The sequence below is a fragment of the Lissotriton helveticus genome, chromosome 8 (assembly GCF_964261635.1).
Source record: "Lissotriton helveticus chromosome 8, aLisHel1.1, whole genome shotgun sequence".
NCBI classification, from domain to species: domain Eukaryota; kingdom Metazoa; phylum Chordata; class Amphibia; order Caudata; family Salamandridae; genus Lissotriton; species Lissotriton helveticus.
The window spans coordinates 1,704,870,147-1,704,889,793 of record NC_136069.1 but is presented as its reverse complement, the minus strand read 5'-3'; the positions used below and the strand labels follow the sequence as shown (position 1 = coordinate 1,704,889,793).

Genomic DNA, 19,647 nt, shown 5'->3' with positions numbered 1-19,647 from the left:
AATATAGTGGTGCAGACTATCAATATGCAGGCAAAATATATTGGTTTCCATAATATCAAAGTTAGTAATATCGATTTTTTTTGTATTTTAAGTGTTAGTATATGTGTTAAAAGTATGTTTTATTTTTGTCAGGTATGTTTGAATTTTGTAAAAGTAATGAAGTTTATGTTAATAATGCTTGTGTAATTTAATTCTGTAGCGGGTTGCAGGTTTATAGGGGAATAGGGTGGGAAGTAATTTATTTATAATATATATTTTTTGCATTATTCAGAAATAATTATATGTTAAATACTTTTGTGCGTAATTTAAGTCTGTAGCGGTTTGTGGGTTTATAGGGAAATAGGGTGGGAAGTAATGTATTTGACATTAATTAATTTATTATTGTATTACTTAATAATTTAATATTTTATCATTTATGTTGTTAAGTTTATAAATGTATTACTGATTAATTATAAGTTGATTGATAACAATTAATAATTGATTGGTAATTTTGTGAATTGTGTATTTTTCTGTTTAATAATAAGCAATTCATTAGATATTAATTATTAACAATTAATTAGTGAATATGTTAATTGTGTACTTTTTATCAGTGGGTTGAGGGTTGATAGGGGAGTGGGGTAGGAAGTACTTTATTTTGATCTAATTTTTAATATTTGTTACATTATAATTTGTTTAAGTTATTTTATAGTGTTAATTGTGTGAACTAATTTAGATTTGATTGTTATTAATTGTTAATTGTAATAAGTTAATTCATAGTTACTTATGTTAATGTATTAATATGTTACAATAGTGTAGACAATGTTTATAGGGGAAAATGGTGGGAGGTAAATTCATTAAAAAAAGTTATTAATTGTTGAATAATTTTATGTATATTACAGGAGTGGGTATAATAAATTATTCCCTTACGCTATCCAACACTTTCCATGCTGTTCCACTCACTGGAGTGGGAATAGTAATTGTTACCCTCCCGCTCTCCAACACTTTCCCTACTCTTGCACTAACTGGAGTGGGAATAGTAATTATTACCCTCCCACTATCCAACGCTTTCCTTACTGTTGCACTCACTGGAGTGGGAATAGCAATTTTTACCCCCCGCTATTCAACGCTTTCCCTACTGTTGCACTCACTGGAGTGGGAATAGTAATTTTTAACCACCCTCTATCCAACGGTTTCTTTACTGTTGCACTCACTGGAATGGGAATAGTAATTTTTACCCACACGCTATCCAACACGTTCACTAATGTACCACTTGTTGGAGTGGAAATAGTAATTTTATCTTTTACGCTATGCAATCTTTTAAGTATTGTTATATTTAATGTAGTGTCAAATTTTCTAAAAAAACTTATTATTTATAATGTATTTTTATATTTATAGTATAGGTTTATATATATATATATATATATATATAATATTATATTTAAAAATATGTTTTTAGAGTCGATACCATGGGAATAGTGTCCGAAGGGACCTGCACACACACAATAACATGTCTCGGGGTCGGGAGGAGGCTTCAGATGGAGATGTCACTGGGGGGGGGGGGCGCTTCCCTACTTAGCCATGATGCCTACTAACCAACAATGACTGACCATAATGTGAATTCTCAAGTTTTTTATGTTTTGTTCTTGTGTTTGCAAAAAAAAAAAAAAACCTGTACTGATTGACTGACTAATGAATAAGTAGTGCCTTTTCTTTCAAGCAGTGGTCATGTACTGTAAATGACATACCATCCGGATCTTAATTGAATATTACTGCATGTTGATTATATCATTGCGATGGCGGCCAGCCCGAACGGGTTGTAGGCCTACAGCTGTGTAAATTCAAAGGTGAAATAAAGGTTTTGGGGGAAAAAAAAAATATATATATATGTTTTTAACAGTTAATTATTAAAAATATTGTTTTTTATAATATTATTTAGTTAATATATGAGTAGTGAAAATGAAAATGAAAATTATATGTATTATTACATTAATTTTACATTATGTTTAAGAGATATAAAAAATTTGATATTTTAGCAAACTATATTATTTACAACGATATTTAGGAATCGATATTGTTGTACTTATCTGTGTGTAGATAGCAATTCGATATTCTGGTAGTCAATATTTTGTCACCGATATTTTTGTAGGTCGATATTTAGCTCCTCGATATTCTGTCAGTGATTCCTGAAGTAATCTGTAGTCATAATGTGGACATCTGTAGTCATACTGTGGGCATCGCGTAGAAATCTGTGGTCCTACTCTGAACATCTGTAGTCATACTGTGGATGTCAGTAGTCATACCAAAGACATCTGCACGCATACTGTAGACATCTGTAGTCCACTGTAGTAATGTGGTGGACATCTGTAGTCATGGTTTGGATTTCTGTAGTGATAATGTGGACATCTGTAGTCATACTGTGGACATCTGTAGTAATACTGTGGCCGTATCAAGACACCGGTAGTAATCTGTACTCATACTCTGGACATCTGTAATCCTACCATGAACATTTGTAGACATCTGTACTAATACTGTGGGCACCAGTAGTCATACTGTGGACGTCTGTAGTCATACTGTGGCTGTCTGAACTCATACTGTGGTCATCTGTACTCACACTGTCGACATCTGTAGTCATACTGTGGATGTCTGTACTCACACTGTGGATGTCTGTTGTCATACTGTGGACATATGTAGTGATCTCTATTCATATTATGGACATCTGTAGCCATACACACTATGGACCACTCTAGAATTCTGAAGTCATACTGCGGACACAAGAAGTGAATTGATCTGGAGTCATACTATGGGCATGTGTAGTCACACTGTGGACATTTGTAGTCATAGTGTCGACATCTGTAGTCATACTGTGAATGTCTGTAGTAATCTGTAGTCATACTTCTGACATCTGTAATCATACTGTGAATGTCTCTAGTAATCTGTAGTCATACTGTCGACATCTGTAGTCATATAGTGGATGTCTGCAGCAAATCCATGTAAACCTCTGTACATGTTTGTCATACTGCAGGCAGTTGTGACATGCTGCTGGCCTGGCCTGATGATGATCAAACATGTCATATTGTGGGCATTTTAAGCACTGTAGAGACTGGGGTTTCATTGCTGCATCTTTCTGCATTTCTGGGTTAAGTTCAACCACCATCTTTCGACAGACACAACAAATGAAGAAGGAACTTATGCTTCAGAATGGCTGTTTATTCACTTGAGACCATATTGAGTATACACAGTCACACTTTTTAAAATTACAATGTTGCCTACTCCATAGTCTCAGGGCGTGCCAAGGTGCTATATTCAGGCGGCGGTGGCAAAGCCAACGTTGTTGTTAGCTCTGTCGAAGACGGTGTAGTAGCCCCTCATGAAGACATCTCCCAGGATCCAGGTATCCGGCAGGTTGGAAGGGGACAATATGAATTTGGCGGTGCAGGTGTTCTATCGAAGGACAGAAATAACATAATCTATTAGCAAGATCGACTTCATGATTCGATCAATTGATTATGTACAACTGATTTACTCCTTGTCATGTGTTTTGCTGCCCTGCAGGATATAAAATGAAATGTACTTTTCCATCCACATGCACGGTTTCTTTTCATGAATGGTTAGTGTGGGGTCAAGCATTTGTTTAGAGCTCCTTAAGTGGGCAATTTCACATTGATTCAAGCAGGGTGCTCTGAACACAATATTGACAAGATATAGCGACCATTGTCCAAAAAAGATGCCAAATTGTCCCTCTAATGCTCGTTTGGTTCAGACTGTGGAAGAGAGAGAGAGAGAAAGCGAGAGAGAAAGAGAAAGAGAGAGAAAAGAGAGAAAGAGAGAGAGAGAAAGAAAGAGAGAGCGAGAGAGGAAGAGAAAGAGAGAGAAAAGAGAGAGAGCAAGAGAGGATGGTTTTGAACACGGCCTTTTTGTGAAACCCATTATAGCTCCCACACTCCTCTCCATCATCAGTGCTCTATTCTTCACCATATTTTCCCAGTTCTGTTTGTTGTCGAAGGAACCCCTAGGTACGAGAAGGAATCTACGACCTCTAGTTTCCCTTTGGCCTATCATAAACTTATATGCTCTCTTTACCACAGGCCTCCCTACTACAAAAGACTTGTCTTCCTTTACCCTTAAGCCCAAGGATGTCATGAAGGATACAAAGGCATTTGTTAATCGCTGTAGACCACCCCCGTCCATGCAATTAACACCGCATCATCAGCATATGCGAGAATAGGTACCGTTAGGGAGTCAAATATGGGAACATCTCTTGTTGCTCCTCAGAGTGCGGCTTTGATACCATTTGTATATAAAGAAAATAGGAATGAGGCAAGGACACACCCTTGTCTGACCCACCTTCAGATCTGAAATGGGGGAGTGCATTCCCCCTGTTTCCCGAATCTTACTCTCCCAGTGGCATCAGAAAGAGTTGCCGGATAAAACTAATGATTGAAGGCTCCACCCCCAATTCAGCCATTATTTTCCAGAGTTGGGAGTGGATAGGCCAGTCAAATGCTGAGCTGAGATCCATGAAAGCCAGAAAGACCCTGACCTGTTCTGGCTCTAGTATATTTATCAATCATCATGGTTAGATAGAGGCCCTGATCTGTGTTGCCTCTGCCACTCTGGACTCCATATTGGGCCTGCATCAGAATACTTTCTTCGTTGGCCCATTCTTCCAGGCTATTTAGAAGTAGGGGGCCCATTCGTTTTGCCGTGGTATCCCGCAATGAAATTGGTCTATAGTTTTGGGACTTTTCTTTGTCACCCTTCTTGAATATGGGAACAATAATAGCAGTGGGTTAGATTTTACAATTTGATTACAAATATTAGTTAGTAATGGGATCCATAAGTCTTGGTACCCAAAGATAGTATCAATGGAGACCACATCAGGACCCGGAGCCTTTCTATTAGAGCGCTTTGCCAATCCCCTACTAACCTCCTGGATTGAAAAAGTCAAGGGCTCCCTATGAGGTGATTCTTCAATTGGGCATTCTGTTCCTGAGATATTATTTGAGTCAAAAATGTGTTCAAAATGGACCAAACATTGATCCTCACTAACGAGAGAATCTAGAGAAGGATCTGTCATACTTTTAAAATGAGGAGCGTTAATCACTTTCCATAAATGTTGACAATTCTTGGAGGCTGCTGCTAACTCTACGTTATCCCATGCCTCTTCTCTTAGATCCTTTTCCCTATCCTTCCTAGCCGACCAATGCAGATTTTGCCGGGCCTTGGAGCAAGCTTGATCGAACCATAAAGATAAAAACATACAGAGGACAATGGCAGAAGATAGCACAGTTATGAGAGGAGACAAACAGAGTGTTGAGATAGAACAGAGATATACAATGGTACAGAAGACATGAAAGAGAAGAAAAACTAAGATGTAGGATGGGGCAAACCAGAGAGCAATGGAAGACGACAGTGCAGAGATGGTAACTAAATGAACACAGAGATAGGATGATATTGAACACAGGATGACGTCAACAGAGAGATATAGCAGAGAAAACAGGAATATTTGTTGAGACAGACCAGAGAGATAGGAGACTAGGGTGCAGATACAGAGAAATTTCAGTAATAAACCACTGAGAATAGTGGAAGAACAGAGATATGGAAGGAAACAGACAAAAAAAGATATAGGAAGAGCAGAAAAGAGAGAAAGAGTTTAAAGAATAGAGGGATGAGATGAAAAACTTAAACTTAAGGAGAAGGAATATAGATATGGGAAAATAGAGCATTAAGATAGAAGGAGGAAGGATAGACTCAAACAGAGATTGGAGGGGACAGCACAGAAAAACATGGGAAAAACCAAAACAGAAGAGTGAGACAGAAGAATTAACAGAGAACAAAGGAGTGGGAAAGGGCAGAATGGAAAAAGATGGAGGAGATGCAGCACAGTTGTAAGACGACACAGAACACAGATTTACTATACAGAACAGAGAGGTAAGGTGTGACCCCACAGATCGAAGGACATGTGAAAAAGGAGAAACAGAAAATAGCAAGCAGGGAAAAGAACAGGAATGTGTGAGGGGATTAACCAAAGAGCAATGAAAGGAGACAAAGATGGAAACAACTTTGGATAGATTTGGGGTGAAGTTAGAGAAAACTCCAGCTCGAGCAGCCATGGTATGTGAGCTGTGGACCAGCCTGTCTGAGAGAAGAGTGGTGTAAGGAGATTCAAAGGATGGAAAGAGCTTGACTATCACCTACCTGGTTGATGTAGGCTGTGGCAGGCACGTTGAATGGCTTCCCGTTGAAAGTGAAATACAAGTCCGGTAAATCACTAATAGTGTAACAGTCAACACTATACTAAAGTTTAAGAAGAAGAGAGAACATGTTATCATAAGTAAGATGGAAATATCATAGATATCTTCTGGCAACAGAAAGGTAATGTTAATAATTTGAAGTTGTTTAGAAATGGCAAGTCAGACGCTCAATAAATATTTAGTACTGCTGGTATCAAACATGGAATTGAGAAATGTGTGGCAAATGACCCCTGCAGAGGCCCAGCCGCTGGCCATCACCAAACAAGGGTCGGTTTCTAGTAAGATAGCTGCTTTGCTTTTAAATTCTAGATTCAGATTCAGTTGCTATAGTGAGCTGGTGGTCCCATCAGGCCCCGGGGGCCTGGGAGTAGTCTCACACGGGTGAAAACACATGGAGCTCTGTCTGGCTTGAGTGAAAAGTAGTGGTTTCTGAATTCATCAATCTGTACCAGTGGGAAACTGTTAGACATAAATAGGATCCGTACCAGTGACAGCAAGTTGGTTACATCTTCTGTGCTGACATGCTGTCAGATTGTGTCAAAATTAGGAAAGCTGGATTGGGGTCTCTTTTATAAGTATTCCCCTTATGCACAATTGGGTGTTGGGCACTCATGTAGTATTAACAGAAGGGTTTTTAGGTTCAGGGAATAGAAAAGGGCGTTCTGCCAAATGTGGACGCTATTGATTAGGGCCAGAATGGTTTGGATGTGCTGCAAAAGGGTGAGGGGATAAGCCCTATAACCCAGGTCGGAATTATAACCGGCGGAGCGACTACCCAAAATACGCCTACTCCATTTTAGCCCTGATGAGTCGCGGGAATACTATCCCACATGTGATGAAACACGTGTCGGCTGGTTTGTCTATGAAAGCATTAAAAAAACGAAACACTGACGGACTTTACAAGACACAATTTGTTTTTTATTCATTTAGGCTTTGTGTTGGAATGTACATGTGTCAATACCCACATCCCTCTTGAATTTTTATTGTGTGCATGGGTATCCAGTTGCTAATGTGTTGGGCACTCATGACTGGGTTGGGCAGGCCCTGAGGTCAGCACCCCAGCTGTGCACAGCCAAAGAAACTCTGCCATGGTGTCACTCGGGGATTGGGAACATAGTCTTGTTGTAGGTGAGGCCCTGGGTCAACCCCCTCACTGTACACAGCAAGAGTTGGTGCTCAAGCAGGGGCAGGGTTGTACTTAGGGTTTTTGCCACCCTGGCGGTACCAGTTATAGTACTATCCCAGAAAATATGGTAAATGGGTCCTTTAACAGTACTATGAGAGTAATGCAGTACCCAAAAAACTTTGTGGAACAATTTTGAATAAAAAGAAGATGTATACTTGTGAGACTGAGATGGCTCTGGGAAGAGCCTTCTTGTTCATAGTGCATTGTTCACACTAATTGGTCGAACAGGATACATTCCTGAAGAGGGCAATCTTCTAGATGTAGAGAGTAACACAGAGGACCCTCAATCTTCAGTCTTTCAGCAGATTTATTATGATAACAGTAGAAACAGGAATACATGAATTGAGGACTCAGGATGGTCACTCCAACTGACTGCAGGAGTGTTCCAAGCCATTGCCCAAACATTCTGTTGCAAGTAATACTTGGAATATTTGCCCTAGTACAAATTTAGATTCCAACATAAGTATATAATAAAAGGGCACCAACATACCAACATATAATACACAGACACCACAATTCCTTTAAACTGTTAAAAAAAAAATTCCCTTCTGCTGTCAAATGCACTTTCCCTCTTCTGCAGGTATCAGGCATGTCAAAGCAGATGTTACTGTGGCAGATTAACCCCATGCAATAGTCTCGGAGGAATGCCAAAATCATCATGACATCAAGGTGCTCATAATTCGAAATACTTTGAACCACAGCCCGCAGTTGATGCTAAACAATGTCATTTTTAGTTGGCTGAGGATTTACTATTCAGTGAATGAAACAGATCCAAGGGCTTAATTACAAGCCCCTCTCGCTGCCGGCGCGTCACTTTTAACATGGGAATAAGTGACACGCCAGCAGCGCAAGAGGCTTGTTAGCCCCCCAGTGTAGTTTAATTTGTGCTTTTCAACTTACGTACAATTAGAATTTATTTAACTATGTATTAATAAATAATGTTGGAAAATAACAGGGAGGAACTGGAAAGATTAAAAAAGGCCAAGATAACTGGCAATGTGTCCAGAAACAAGAAAAGACAGCAGAGTTACCAAAAAGACAGTGTTGTAAAGCTACCTCTCTTATCTTCCAAGTTTCCTGCACTTTGTAAGGTGCAGAAGTGCACTGCATAGTGAGTGTGGCATTGTATTGTGTTATGCTGGCATGGCCAAAAAAATGCAACAAGTGCTTTGAACAGCACAGTGCTGGTAGCAGGTGTTTGGGTGCAGCAGGGAAGGTTTAGAGACTGACCTATTTGTACAATGCAGATCAGTTCAGGATATATTGCTATGAATTTTGAAAGCATGAAGGTTTTAAACCATAAAGAAGTCTGAGACAGCATTCGAACTTGAACAAACAACACAGCAGATTGGATTTGAAGGCAATTATCCTTTAAACCTATGATAATCTAGACGCCACGGGTAATCCCAGCGTATGTTAACATCGGAATATAAAGGTGATCGTTTCAGCCCTTTTTGACATGTATACACAGCCCTGAGTAAGTCCATGTTGGAAGAAACGCGTTGGCTGGGCTGAAGTATGCATATCGCATAAGACAGCAAATAAAGAATATTGAAAAAAAGACACTTCAAGACTCCCTGTTCAATATTTTTGGGATTTTGTGGATTTTGAGATATTGATTGTATTTCACATACTAATTGTGTATAATTGTATGCTCCTTTTCAATGCTTGATTATTAGGAGAAATCTTTTTTTTTTATTGTGGCTTCTAAGCGGTGGGGTCACAAAAGGTTGCGCATTATAGAGTAACAAACAGATTGAGAACTATTATACCTGTGCAGCCTGATTGATACAAATGCCATGTATTATGGACATAAGGGACTATATCACAACAATATAGTTGAACAATACATCAATCAATCAATCAATCAATCAATCAAAGACATTTATAGAGCGCACTACCTACCCGGAGGGTCTCAAGGCGCTAGGGGGGGGGTGTGCTGCTACTGCTCGAACAGCCAGGTCTTGAGCTTCTTCCTGAAGGAGAGGTGGTCTTGGGTCAGGCGCAGGTTGGACGGGAGGGAGTTCCAGGTCTTGGCGGCCATTTAGGAGAAGGACCTTCCTCCTGTTGTCGCTCTTCGGATGCAGGGGAACGGCGGCGAGGGCGTGGTTGGTCGATCGGAGGTGGCGTTTGGGAGCGTAGAAGTTGAGGCGGTTGTTGAGGTAGCTCGGGCCTTGGTCGTGTAGGGCTTTGTTTGCGTGGGTGAGGAGACGGAAGGTGATTCTTTTGTTGACGGGGAGCCAGTGCAGGTCTCTTAGATGTCCGGAGATGTGGCTGCGTCGGGGGATGTCGAGGATGAGTCTGGCTGAGGCGTTCTGGATCCGCTGAAGTCTCTACTGTAGCTTGGCTGTGGTTCCGGCGTAGAGGGCGTTGCCGTAGTCCAGTCGTCTGGTAACGAGGGCCTGGGTGACCGTCTTCCTGGTCTCAGTGGGGATCCACCGGAAGATCTTCCGTAGCATGCGCAGGATGTGAAAACAGGACGCGTAGACGGCGTTGACTTGTCTGGTCATGGAGAGGGAGGAGTCCAGGATGAAGCCCAGGTTGCGTGCGTGGTCCGTCGGTTTGGGTGCGGTGCCCAGGGCGGGGGGCCACCAGGAGTCGTCCCAGGCGGAGGGCGAGGAGCCCAGGATGAGAACTTCCGTCTTGTCTGAGTTCAGTTTCAGGCGGCTGGTTGTCATCCACTCGGCTACGTCTTTCATCCCTTCGTGAAGGTTGGCTCTGGCGGTGGCGGGGTCGTTGGTGAGGGAGAGAATCAGCTGGGTGTCGTCAGCGTAGGAGATGATGTTGAGGCTGTGTTGGCGTGCGATGGCCGCGAGGGGGCTCATGTAGACGTTGAAGAGGGTGGGGCTCAGCGAGGATCCTTGAGGGACGCCGTAGATGACTCCGGTGGCCTCTGACTTGTACGGTGGTAGCCGGACTCTCTGTGTTCTTCCGTCGAGGAAGGAGATGATCCATTCCAGTGCCTTCTCATGGATTCCGACGTTGCTGAGGCGCTGCACTAGGGTGCGGTGGCAGACAGTGTCGAATGCCGCGGAGAGGTCTAGGAGGATGAGGGCCGCTGTTTCTCCGTTGTCCATCAGGGCTCGGATGTCATCGGTGGCAGCGATGAGGGCGGTCTCGGTGCTGTGGTTGGCTCGGAAGCCAGACTGTGAGGGGTCGAGGGATCCATTTGTCTCGAGGAAGGCGGCCAGCTGTTTGTTGACGGTCTTCTCGATGACTTTGGCTGGAAACGGGGGGAGCGAGATGGGGCGGTAATTCTTGAGTTCGGTGGGGTCCGCTGTAGGTTTCTTGAGTAGGGCGCTGAGTTCGGCGTGCTTCCAGCTCTCCGGGAAGGTGGCGGTGTCGAAGGAGGTGTTGATGATGTCCCGCAGGTGGGGTGCGATGACAGCGTCGGCCTTGTTGAAGACGTGGTGAGGGCAGGGGTCGGTTGGAGATCCGGAGTGGATGGAGTTCATCATGCGGACGGTGTCTTCGGTGCTGATCGGAGTCCAGGCGCGGAGGGTGGTGGTGGGGGGCGGTGGTTCGGTTGTGGCGTGCGTCGGTTGAGTGCTGAAGCTGTTGTGTATGTCCGCGATCTTGTTGTGGAAGTAGGAGGTGAGGGAGTTGCAGAGGTCTTGCGAAGGGGTGATGTCGTTGTTTCCGGCGTTGGGGTTGGAGAGCTCTTTCACGATGTTGAAGAGTTCCTTGCAGTTGTGATCACTTTAGGAGAAGTAAACTTTGTATATATAGATGGAATATGGGTCGTAACTGTCAGTTTAAGTGTATTGAACAATCAATGTTATAGTGATGTTTTCTGATCGAAATAATCATTTTTCATTGACCAATCGATTGTTAAACTGTTGGCATTTAGGGTCTGGCATCCTTACAGAAAACAATTGCTTCCAGCTGAAATGTCTGTTAATTCTACTATCACACACCAGAAATGGGAAGCTATAGACACTTACCTCCAGGTTAGAGTCCAGAGTTGCTCCAATAACATTGAGGATATTTGCAATTCCAGATTTGGGACCAGAAATCATAGTTGTTCCCGAGTCCACAATAGCTTGACATCCTCCTTCGCAGGCGATAATGTTTCCATTCATGGAGACGCTGAGGTTGGAAGGAAGAGACTAATATCAATGGAAGCTCTCAAGCGGCAAATAGAAAATTAAGTTAAGTCTTTACAATCCTCAATTGTGAGAAATAGATCTAACATCTTTAGAGCTTCGCATCCTGGTAAGCGAGGCACCATCACCTGATCTGGGCACCTCATTGGAGAAAAAAGTCACATAATAAAACATCTCATGTACATACACACTTCAAACAGTATCGTATATATCATCAACTCATCCAGGAACACCTGCCCTGGCAGAACTTGTTATATCCTTAATTGTTTTCAAGTTGTAATACTATGTAATGAATTCATTCTGCCTTAGACTATCTCCAGATGTGTTGTATATCCTAACCTCAAACATGTAATCTTCTGTAGAAATTGAGATCTGATGAACAGGGCTCAATCCTACCATTCATATTTGAGAATGTTAACCCTTCCCCTACACTGCATTCCCTACTAATTGGATACAGAGACAAACTCTGCTGGTTCACTAGGTTTTCACTGGGAAGCTTAACATGTTAATGTACATTGATTATCTATGTACACAGCACTCTTGTATGATCATACACGCATGTGTGTCATAAAGCGTGGGCATTATTTCACAAGGTACCCCTTCGTCTAACCATATCTGCCTCTGGCCTGTGGAAATAACAAGCAGGCACTGTCCTAAAAAGTTTTCCTACTAAATTTCAGCTTTGAAAGATGGCAACAAGAGACTTTAATTTAAAAAAAATATGATTTAGGGATAAAACTCCAATACATGAAAAGACTGTCTGAACTACTTCCCAGAATCCACAGCTGCCCAGATTGCAAAAGAGGGTTGGTTTTCACTGAAAAATGTGAAGTTTCCAAGTTGTGCTTTGGGCCCTTTCCCAATGTGGGCGCTAGACCCACCCACAGAAGTGAGGTAAATTATGTGCTGGGTGATGTGAGGGGACGCCGGATGGTAGCAAAGTTTATGAATCCCTGCACATTCTGAAGTTTCAGTTACAGAAATGTGGGGCAAATATTTATTTTTAGCCAAAATGCTTCTGGGTAGGAAAACCTGGTGCGAGCCACGCAAGTCATGCCAAGGTGGATTTCCATGGGTGTCTTGTTTCCAGACTGCTTCGGCTGGTTTCACTAGGTGCCGGCTGAGCTAGGGCCAAAAGCCTACACCAACCCAAATTGTAAGATAAAATGGGTTGGTTTTACTTTTCACTGGACAGTTTGAAGCGGCCATCTTGGGTAGTTTCCTGCCGTGAGCACTAAGCCTAGCCACACAAGGAGGTATAATTTGTATTGGGAGACTTGGAGGAATGATAAGTGTAGGAAATTTGTGGATCCCTTCAGATGCCAGAATATTCCCTCCCAGAAATGTTGAGGAAAATGTGTGTTTTTAGCCAAGATTTGATGTTGTCAAGCTCGTGTGGGTAGGAACACCACATGAGAACCATACCGGACAACCCCTTGTATCTAAATTCTAGAAATGTCTGGGTTCAGTAGGTTTTCCCAGGTGGTGGCTGAGCTAGGGCCAACAATCTACAGTTAGCTGTATGTATACTGTGTGTTACAACCCCTCTTGTATATTGCAGACCTCTCAACAAAGTTAGATGAGCTGACAGCACATGCCCCGAGCTTGGGTGGACAACAAACTATCAAATATTGTCTACGCTGATGAGTTATTACTTCTCAGTAACACACAAACAGGCGTTCAATGGTTTCTCTATTGTCTGGCGTTTGCACAGACAAGAATGGCCTGGAAGTAAACAGCAAAACAACAAATGTGATTGCTTTTAATCGACATATTAAAGAGAAAAACTGCAAATGGATCAGAGATAATGCCAGGCACTGAGGTCAGCCTCCTTGGCAAACTAGTGATAAGATCGTATAAAAAAAACATTCGGCTACCCTGATCTGCCTCGCCTGCCCAAGTTCAGCTGGAGGTTTCAATGACAAAAGGGTCACTGGCCAGACCTGCGGCCTTTGTAAAGCTCTCCCACAAACTGCGCACAGCTGCCAACAAGACACTGGGTAAACGACTTTGGACCGAAATGAATCTCCAGCGGGAGAATGGAGCCTATAAGAAACATTTGGAGAACAGCATTGAGAGGCTAGAGCTGAGAGATCTATGGATGCCAACATATCTGGGCAAATCTTTAAGAGAATGGTAAATAGTTTGAATAACGGCAAAGCTGGATCGCAGACAAAGAAAAGTTGTCCCAACACCTTCACGGATGGCTGGTACTGAAATCGTATTCAAGCCTGAGAGAATCCTTACTTTTAGAGGGTAAAACAGACAGTCCGGGCACTAAGACTTGGTGAAATACTTAGACTAGACTTCCTCCCAAAATGGAGGAAAGGTGGTGCAGGTAAAGGCAACCGCCTGTGTCATCAGGGGACTGAAACTCTACAACACGTTATATGTATCTGTCCCGCTCCTGTAAATCAGCGAAGAAGCCTATTAAGACTAGAGTAAATTGACAACTTGCTGTATTATTTGGCACTTCAACAACATTTTATTTTACTCATAGATATTTTTATATACATGGCCTTCAGCAAGAATTGAAAAAGTTGGTTTACGATCAATAAATATTTTTAGATTGTAGGTAGGTGTTGTGGATCATTTGACTTTCTAAGCCATTCCAAACTGTGCATTCTGTGTATTCTGATTTGTGATTAGAATTATGATGGGACATAAAACATGAAATTGTATGACTATTAAGAAATTAAGTAGTTTGCTGCTGATGGTTGATTGGTTTTTAATCCTTTTAGGTAAATATGTTTACTTTGTATTGCTTTTGCAATATTTATGATTTTAATTGACTAATAAACTACTCTTATTCATTCTTACAGCTAACTATTTTATTTTTATTATTTTTTTAAAGGGTGGATTTTCCAGGGTGAAATATTGTGTCTCCAGGTTGCATTTTTGGGCATTTTGAATGCAGGCTCTATGCCCAGCCACTTAAGTGGGGTACCATTTTCAACACGAAACGTATGGTGCAAAAGTAGAAAACTTGGTATTACCAATTACATTTCTCAGCATTTGTGAATGTGCAATAAAGAAAACATTCAGCACTTTTCCCTTTAAATCACCTGACAATATGGAGAACCTCAAATACAGAGGTGTGCGAAAAACCACTGTCCCTAAACTCAGTAGCTTGTGTACATTTCTGAGGTACATAGGTTTCTTTCATACCTAAAAAAAAATAATTTTTAGTATGATCAGCCCCAGGTTTTTGGAATAATGCTGCTGGTTCTCAGACTCTGAGGAGTACTGGACCATGCTGCCCAGACCCCAGCCATTGAGCTGTGTCTCTTATCGCCTATTACCTGCCGTATTTAACTTACATATAAGACCCTATTATATGGAACCTTGTATACCCAGGGCCTGGGAGTTAAATGTCACCATTGGAATGCAGGGCTTTTCGTACCACCGCTGCAGTGATATGGTGAAAACATGGCTCGAGACCTGCCAGTGCACATTCGTCTGGCAGCTTTTAAACTATTTTCAACAAGGACGATAGGGGTACTATAGCAGTCAGTTCAAGCCCCACACACTGATTCAACACAGCTATATGGCCTGACGCTGCTTTTGAACAGTTCAATGTGGATTTCAATGTCTGTAATATCACCAAAGCAGCTTGTTGAGTTTTTAAACTATACCTGCTCTGCCAAATCCAATCCTTACTCTTAATAGTTATAAGTCACCCTAAGGTAAGCCATATAAGTCCATAAGACAAGGTGCTAGATTTTGAAAAGCAGGACATGTTTAGTGTGTTTTACATGCACTGACAGTTTAAACGTCTTGTTGTCATTTTCACTGGAGCAAGACTGGCTATCCCATTGGCTAACATATGGTTACACTACCCCAATCACAAAGTGCTGATTTCCATTTAGGGCAATCAAATATAGTTTTTCAAGGTATCAAATAAATGTTTTACCTTAAACCTGACATAATGAGAATTAAGTTAATGTTGAGGGGACTTTAGAAATTCGCCCGTTTCTTGTCTCAAGTCTTTAGTAGCCATTTCTGAGTAACTATAGCAGTTGTCACCTGAGACCACCTGCTGTCTTTCTGCTCTTTGAGGCAAGGATAACAAAGGGCATGTTGGTGAGAGGAGGCGTTACCACCTGAAAGCATGGCCAGAGATGGCCCAACTTCAAAATGGCAGCCGTCCCTGATTGACAAATGTGAGTCACATTGTAGCCTGCTCCTTCCTTTGACAAGGTAGATAGATTGGCTTTCATACCCGGAGAGAGAAAACCACTTTTAGAACTGTTTTTCCAGGAGGAGTATGACAACAAAACTGGACACACCGCAAGGGTGTAGGAATAGCTCAGACCCAGGGAAGACGGGTTCTGATATTTTGGATTTGGGCAGAGATACGCACTGTGCGATTGTTTCATGCCAATCCACAAGGAAGTGATGTAACAATGGTTAGGGCTGCCCTTAGGAATTTTGGCCCCATTGGTTAGGGAGTTCTCCCAATTCATAAACTTGAGATAGGTATAAAGGTGAAACCCCTGGATCCTTTCCTCTGATCACTTCTGGACCTAAAAAGGACAGAAGAATGACTGCTCCTGTTGTACCTGTCTACCTCAGAAAAGAAGGCTGCATCTGCTGAACCAAAGACAGAACTTCAGAGGGAAAGGTTTCTTATCCTGCTGTTGACTTTGTAGAGAGACCTCAAGGGCTGAATCTTTTTTCACTTATGCCAATGACCAGAAAATGGACTCCAAGGGCTCATTGACTAGCCTCCTCTTAAAGTTCCAGGACCTACAACGCTTAAGAAGTCCTGCTCGGCAGAGCCCAGCTGACCTGTGACAACTGGAATTGCCCTGGACCCCACTGGTGCGCTCTTGGTGATAGAGTGTTAGTCCCCGCAAGGTGCCTAAACGTTCCATGACCCATGGCTGGTGTTATAATTTACTCTACCTCTTGTAGGAATTGCAACTTTTGTGTCTAGAGCTCAAGGATAATGTTTTTTTAAAAAGAACAGATGTTCATATGCTACTGCCATTCATCACACTATCATTGTCATAGCCCCGGGACACAGACGTCAGATTGCTACCACTGCAGAGTGTTGCAGGTTTGTCGATAGCCTTCAGTTCTGGCAAGACCAAAGGTTTGTACCATACCACCGGACCTCACTCATTCACTCACTTCAAACTGCACACTGAAGTTGCAGACGACTCCGCCAACGAGTCCATAGACAAGGAAAAGAACCAGAAAAGTTTCTAATTGTGAGAGTCAGCATGAACTTTGACAGTGTCTTATAAACAGTTTTAAAAAATCATAACTCCAGCTCCCTTCTATTAAGGTTCGTCTTGTTGATGTCTATTTAAAGATAAAAATATAACTAGTTTTATGAATTTGGAGTGGGATGTTTATTGTGCTGTGTCTCTTACGTATTAACATTTAAGTGCTGATAACTGTTTACTCTGAAGTCCTTTCAATTAAGGCTGACTGCTCAGTGCCGCAGCTACTCAGGACAGAGCTACAGTTTAAATTAAAGTAATCTAACTGAACCTAAAACAAGATAGTGAATTTATTCCTTGCTGAGGTTTCTCAAACACCACAACTAATAATCGACTTTCTTACAACACTCATTTTTCATTCTTTTTATAGTCGGTACACAATGAAAAAGCATTGTAAGGTTTTTGGGTAACCTACAAAGCCTATATATTGCTGAGTCCAGAAGTGTCTGATGGACATAACAGTAAACTGTTTTTGAAAATAGACCATTGTGACAAGAAGTTACAGATGGAAATGCAGTCACAAATAGCTGTTTTACCCTACTCATTTTCATTATTCTTTTATTTCACCATATGGGGCCAGATGTAGGAACCCTAATACCGGTCGGAAACGGCCGATTTTGGCCGTTTCCGACCGGCATTAGGGTTTTCAGATGTAGGGCATGCATTTACAGAATCTGTATTTTACCGATTCTGTATTTACCGATTCGGTAAAATACCGATTCTGTAAATGCAGATGTAGCTGGCACATGTCAGAGTGCCACAGGGCTGTAAGAATCGGTATTTTACCACCCAATCCAATTGGGTGGTAAAATACCGATTCCAGGTGTGCATGCACATGTGTGCATGCACACCTAGCCATGTGACAGACAGACATGCCCTAGCGGCATGTCTGTGTGCCACATGGCAAACATGCCCGTCTTTGGGGTGCTAGAGGGTGTCAAAGTGACACCCCCTGCACCCTTGCTAAAATCGGTATTTACCGATTCTGTAATTACAGAATCGGTATTGCCCATTGATTCCTATGGGCTTCAAGGCCCATAGGAATCAATGGGCAATACCGATTCGGTATTTACAGAATCGGTAAATACCGAATCTTAACGATTCGGTATTTACAGATTCTGTAATACCTACATCTCCCCCCTTCATATTTACCGACTCTTAAATACCGAATCGGTAAAATTCGGTATTTAAGAGTCGGTAACTATGAATTACCTACATCTGGCCCCATGTTTCTTTGAGAAAATCTTCCAGGATCTACACAAATGACCCATTGCTGAATTGAAGATTTGGGGCCAGATGTAGGTAGAATAGATTTACCGATTCTTAATTACTGAAAATTGCCTAATTTTACCGATTCGGTAATTAAGAATCGGTAAACCTGAGGGGTGGATATGTAGGTATTCCAGGTGTGCTGGAATAACGATTCGGAAAAATTTGGTATTTACTGATTCGGTAAATACCGAATCGGTAATGCCCATTCATTCCTATGGGCTTTGAAGCCCATAGGAATGAATGGGCATTACCGATTTGGTATTTACCGAATCGGTAAATACCGATTTTCACAAGGGTGCAGGGGGTGTCACTTTGACACCCTCTGGTCCCCCCAAAACAGGCTCGGGTGCCATGTGGCAAGCATACATGCCCTAAGGGCAGGTCTGCCTGTCACATGGCATAGGTGTGCATGCACACATGTGCATGCACACCGGAATCGGTATTTTACCATCAAATTGGATTTGATGGTAAAATACCGATTCGGTAAGGCCTCTGGGACTCAGAAGAGTCCCACCTACATCTGGGTGCCTCAGATTCGGTAAATTTACCGAATTTTTATTTTACCGAATCGGTAAAATTACTGAATCGGTAATTTTACCGAATCGGTAAAAAAATGCCCTCTACATACCTGTCACCCATTTACCGTTCGGTAATGGCCAAAATCGGCAGTTACCGGTCTGTAAATGGCCTGAAACGGCCACCTACAGCTGGCCCTTGGTCTACTTAAAAAAATATATTGGGCCTTATTATGACTACAAAGGTCCATTGGCCCACCGTACTTTTGAGGACTGTCCACCTGCTTATTCTGAATAAGGCAGTCAGACTGCCACAGATCCACTGCTACTGCAGCGTGTGTGGCTGACAATATGCTGGCCCAAGCATATTACTATTTTCCTCCAAAGTTTTTATGGCGATTTTGTCTTAAGTTAGGATTTTGTCTCAGGTTAGGATTTTGTCCTAAATTAGGATTTTGTCGTAAATTAGGATTTTGTCCTAAATTAGGATTTGTCTCAAGTTAGGCCTTTGTCTTAAATTAGGATTTCGTCTTAAATTAAACTTAAGACAAACTTAAGTTAAACTTAAGTTTAACTTAAGACAAAATCCTAACTTAAGACAAAATCCTAACTTAGGACGAGATCCTAATGTAAGACAAAATCCTAATTTAGGACAAAATCCTAACTGAAGACAAAATCCTAATTCAGGACAATATCCTAATTTAGGACAAAATCCTAATTTAAGACAAAATCCTAATTTAAGACTAGTAAATGCCTTCTGTGAATACCAAAAGTAGTAAGTTTAGGATTTGGTCTTAAGTTAGTTCTGTGAATCTGGCCCTGAGTTTACATTTTCCTGAGATCCCGCTGTTTGTATTTCCTAATTTAAAATATTAACTTTTTTGCCGTTTGATTTATTTTGTATTTATAACTAACAACAGGATAAAGCATCCATTCATTCATTCATGCTTGTCATTTGAGTACCTGTCCATATTAATCTGCCAGTATCGCTCCTTGGAGACTGGCACCCAGTAGATATTTCCAAGGTAATATGAGGGGTCAATTGCACCAAAGGTCAGCATGCTTCCACTTTCTCCATAGCTGTGAAGATAAATTAGAGAACAT

At 41.8% G+C, this 19,647-nt stretch overlaps 1 protein-coding gene across 1 annotated transcript in view; it reads right to left on the bottom strand.

The window, feature by feature from the left end:
* Positions 1–3,165: 3,165 nt before the first annotated feature.
* LOC144772159 (pepsin A-like) overlaps positions 3,166–19,647 on the bottom strand; it is a 77,887-nt gene continuing 61,405 nt past the window's right edge. The window contains exons 6-9 of the mRNA XM_078656305.1: positions 19,507–19,623; positions 11,364–11,508; positions 6,178–6,276; positions 3,166–3,420 (exon numbers count right to left, since the gene is read on the bottom strand). Of these exons, the coding sequence (XP_078512431.1) occupies positions 3,283–3,420; positions 6,178–6,276; positions 11,364–11,508; positions 19,507–19,623 (499 nt within the window). The 3' untranslated portion in view covers positions 3,166–3,282. The remainder of the gene's footprint in view (positions 3,421–6,177; positions 6,277–11,363; positions 11,509–19,506; positions 19,624–19,647) is intronic.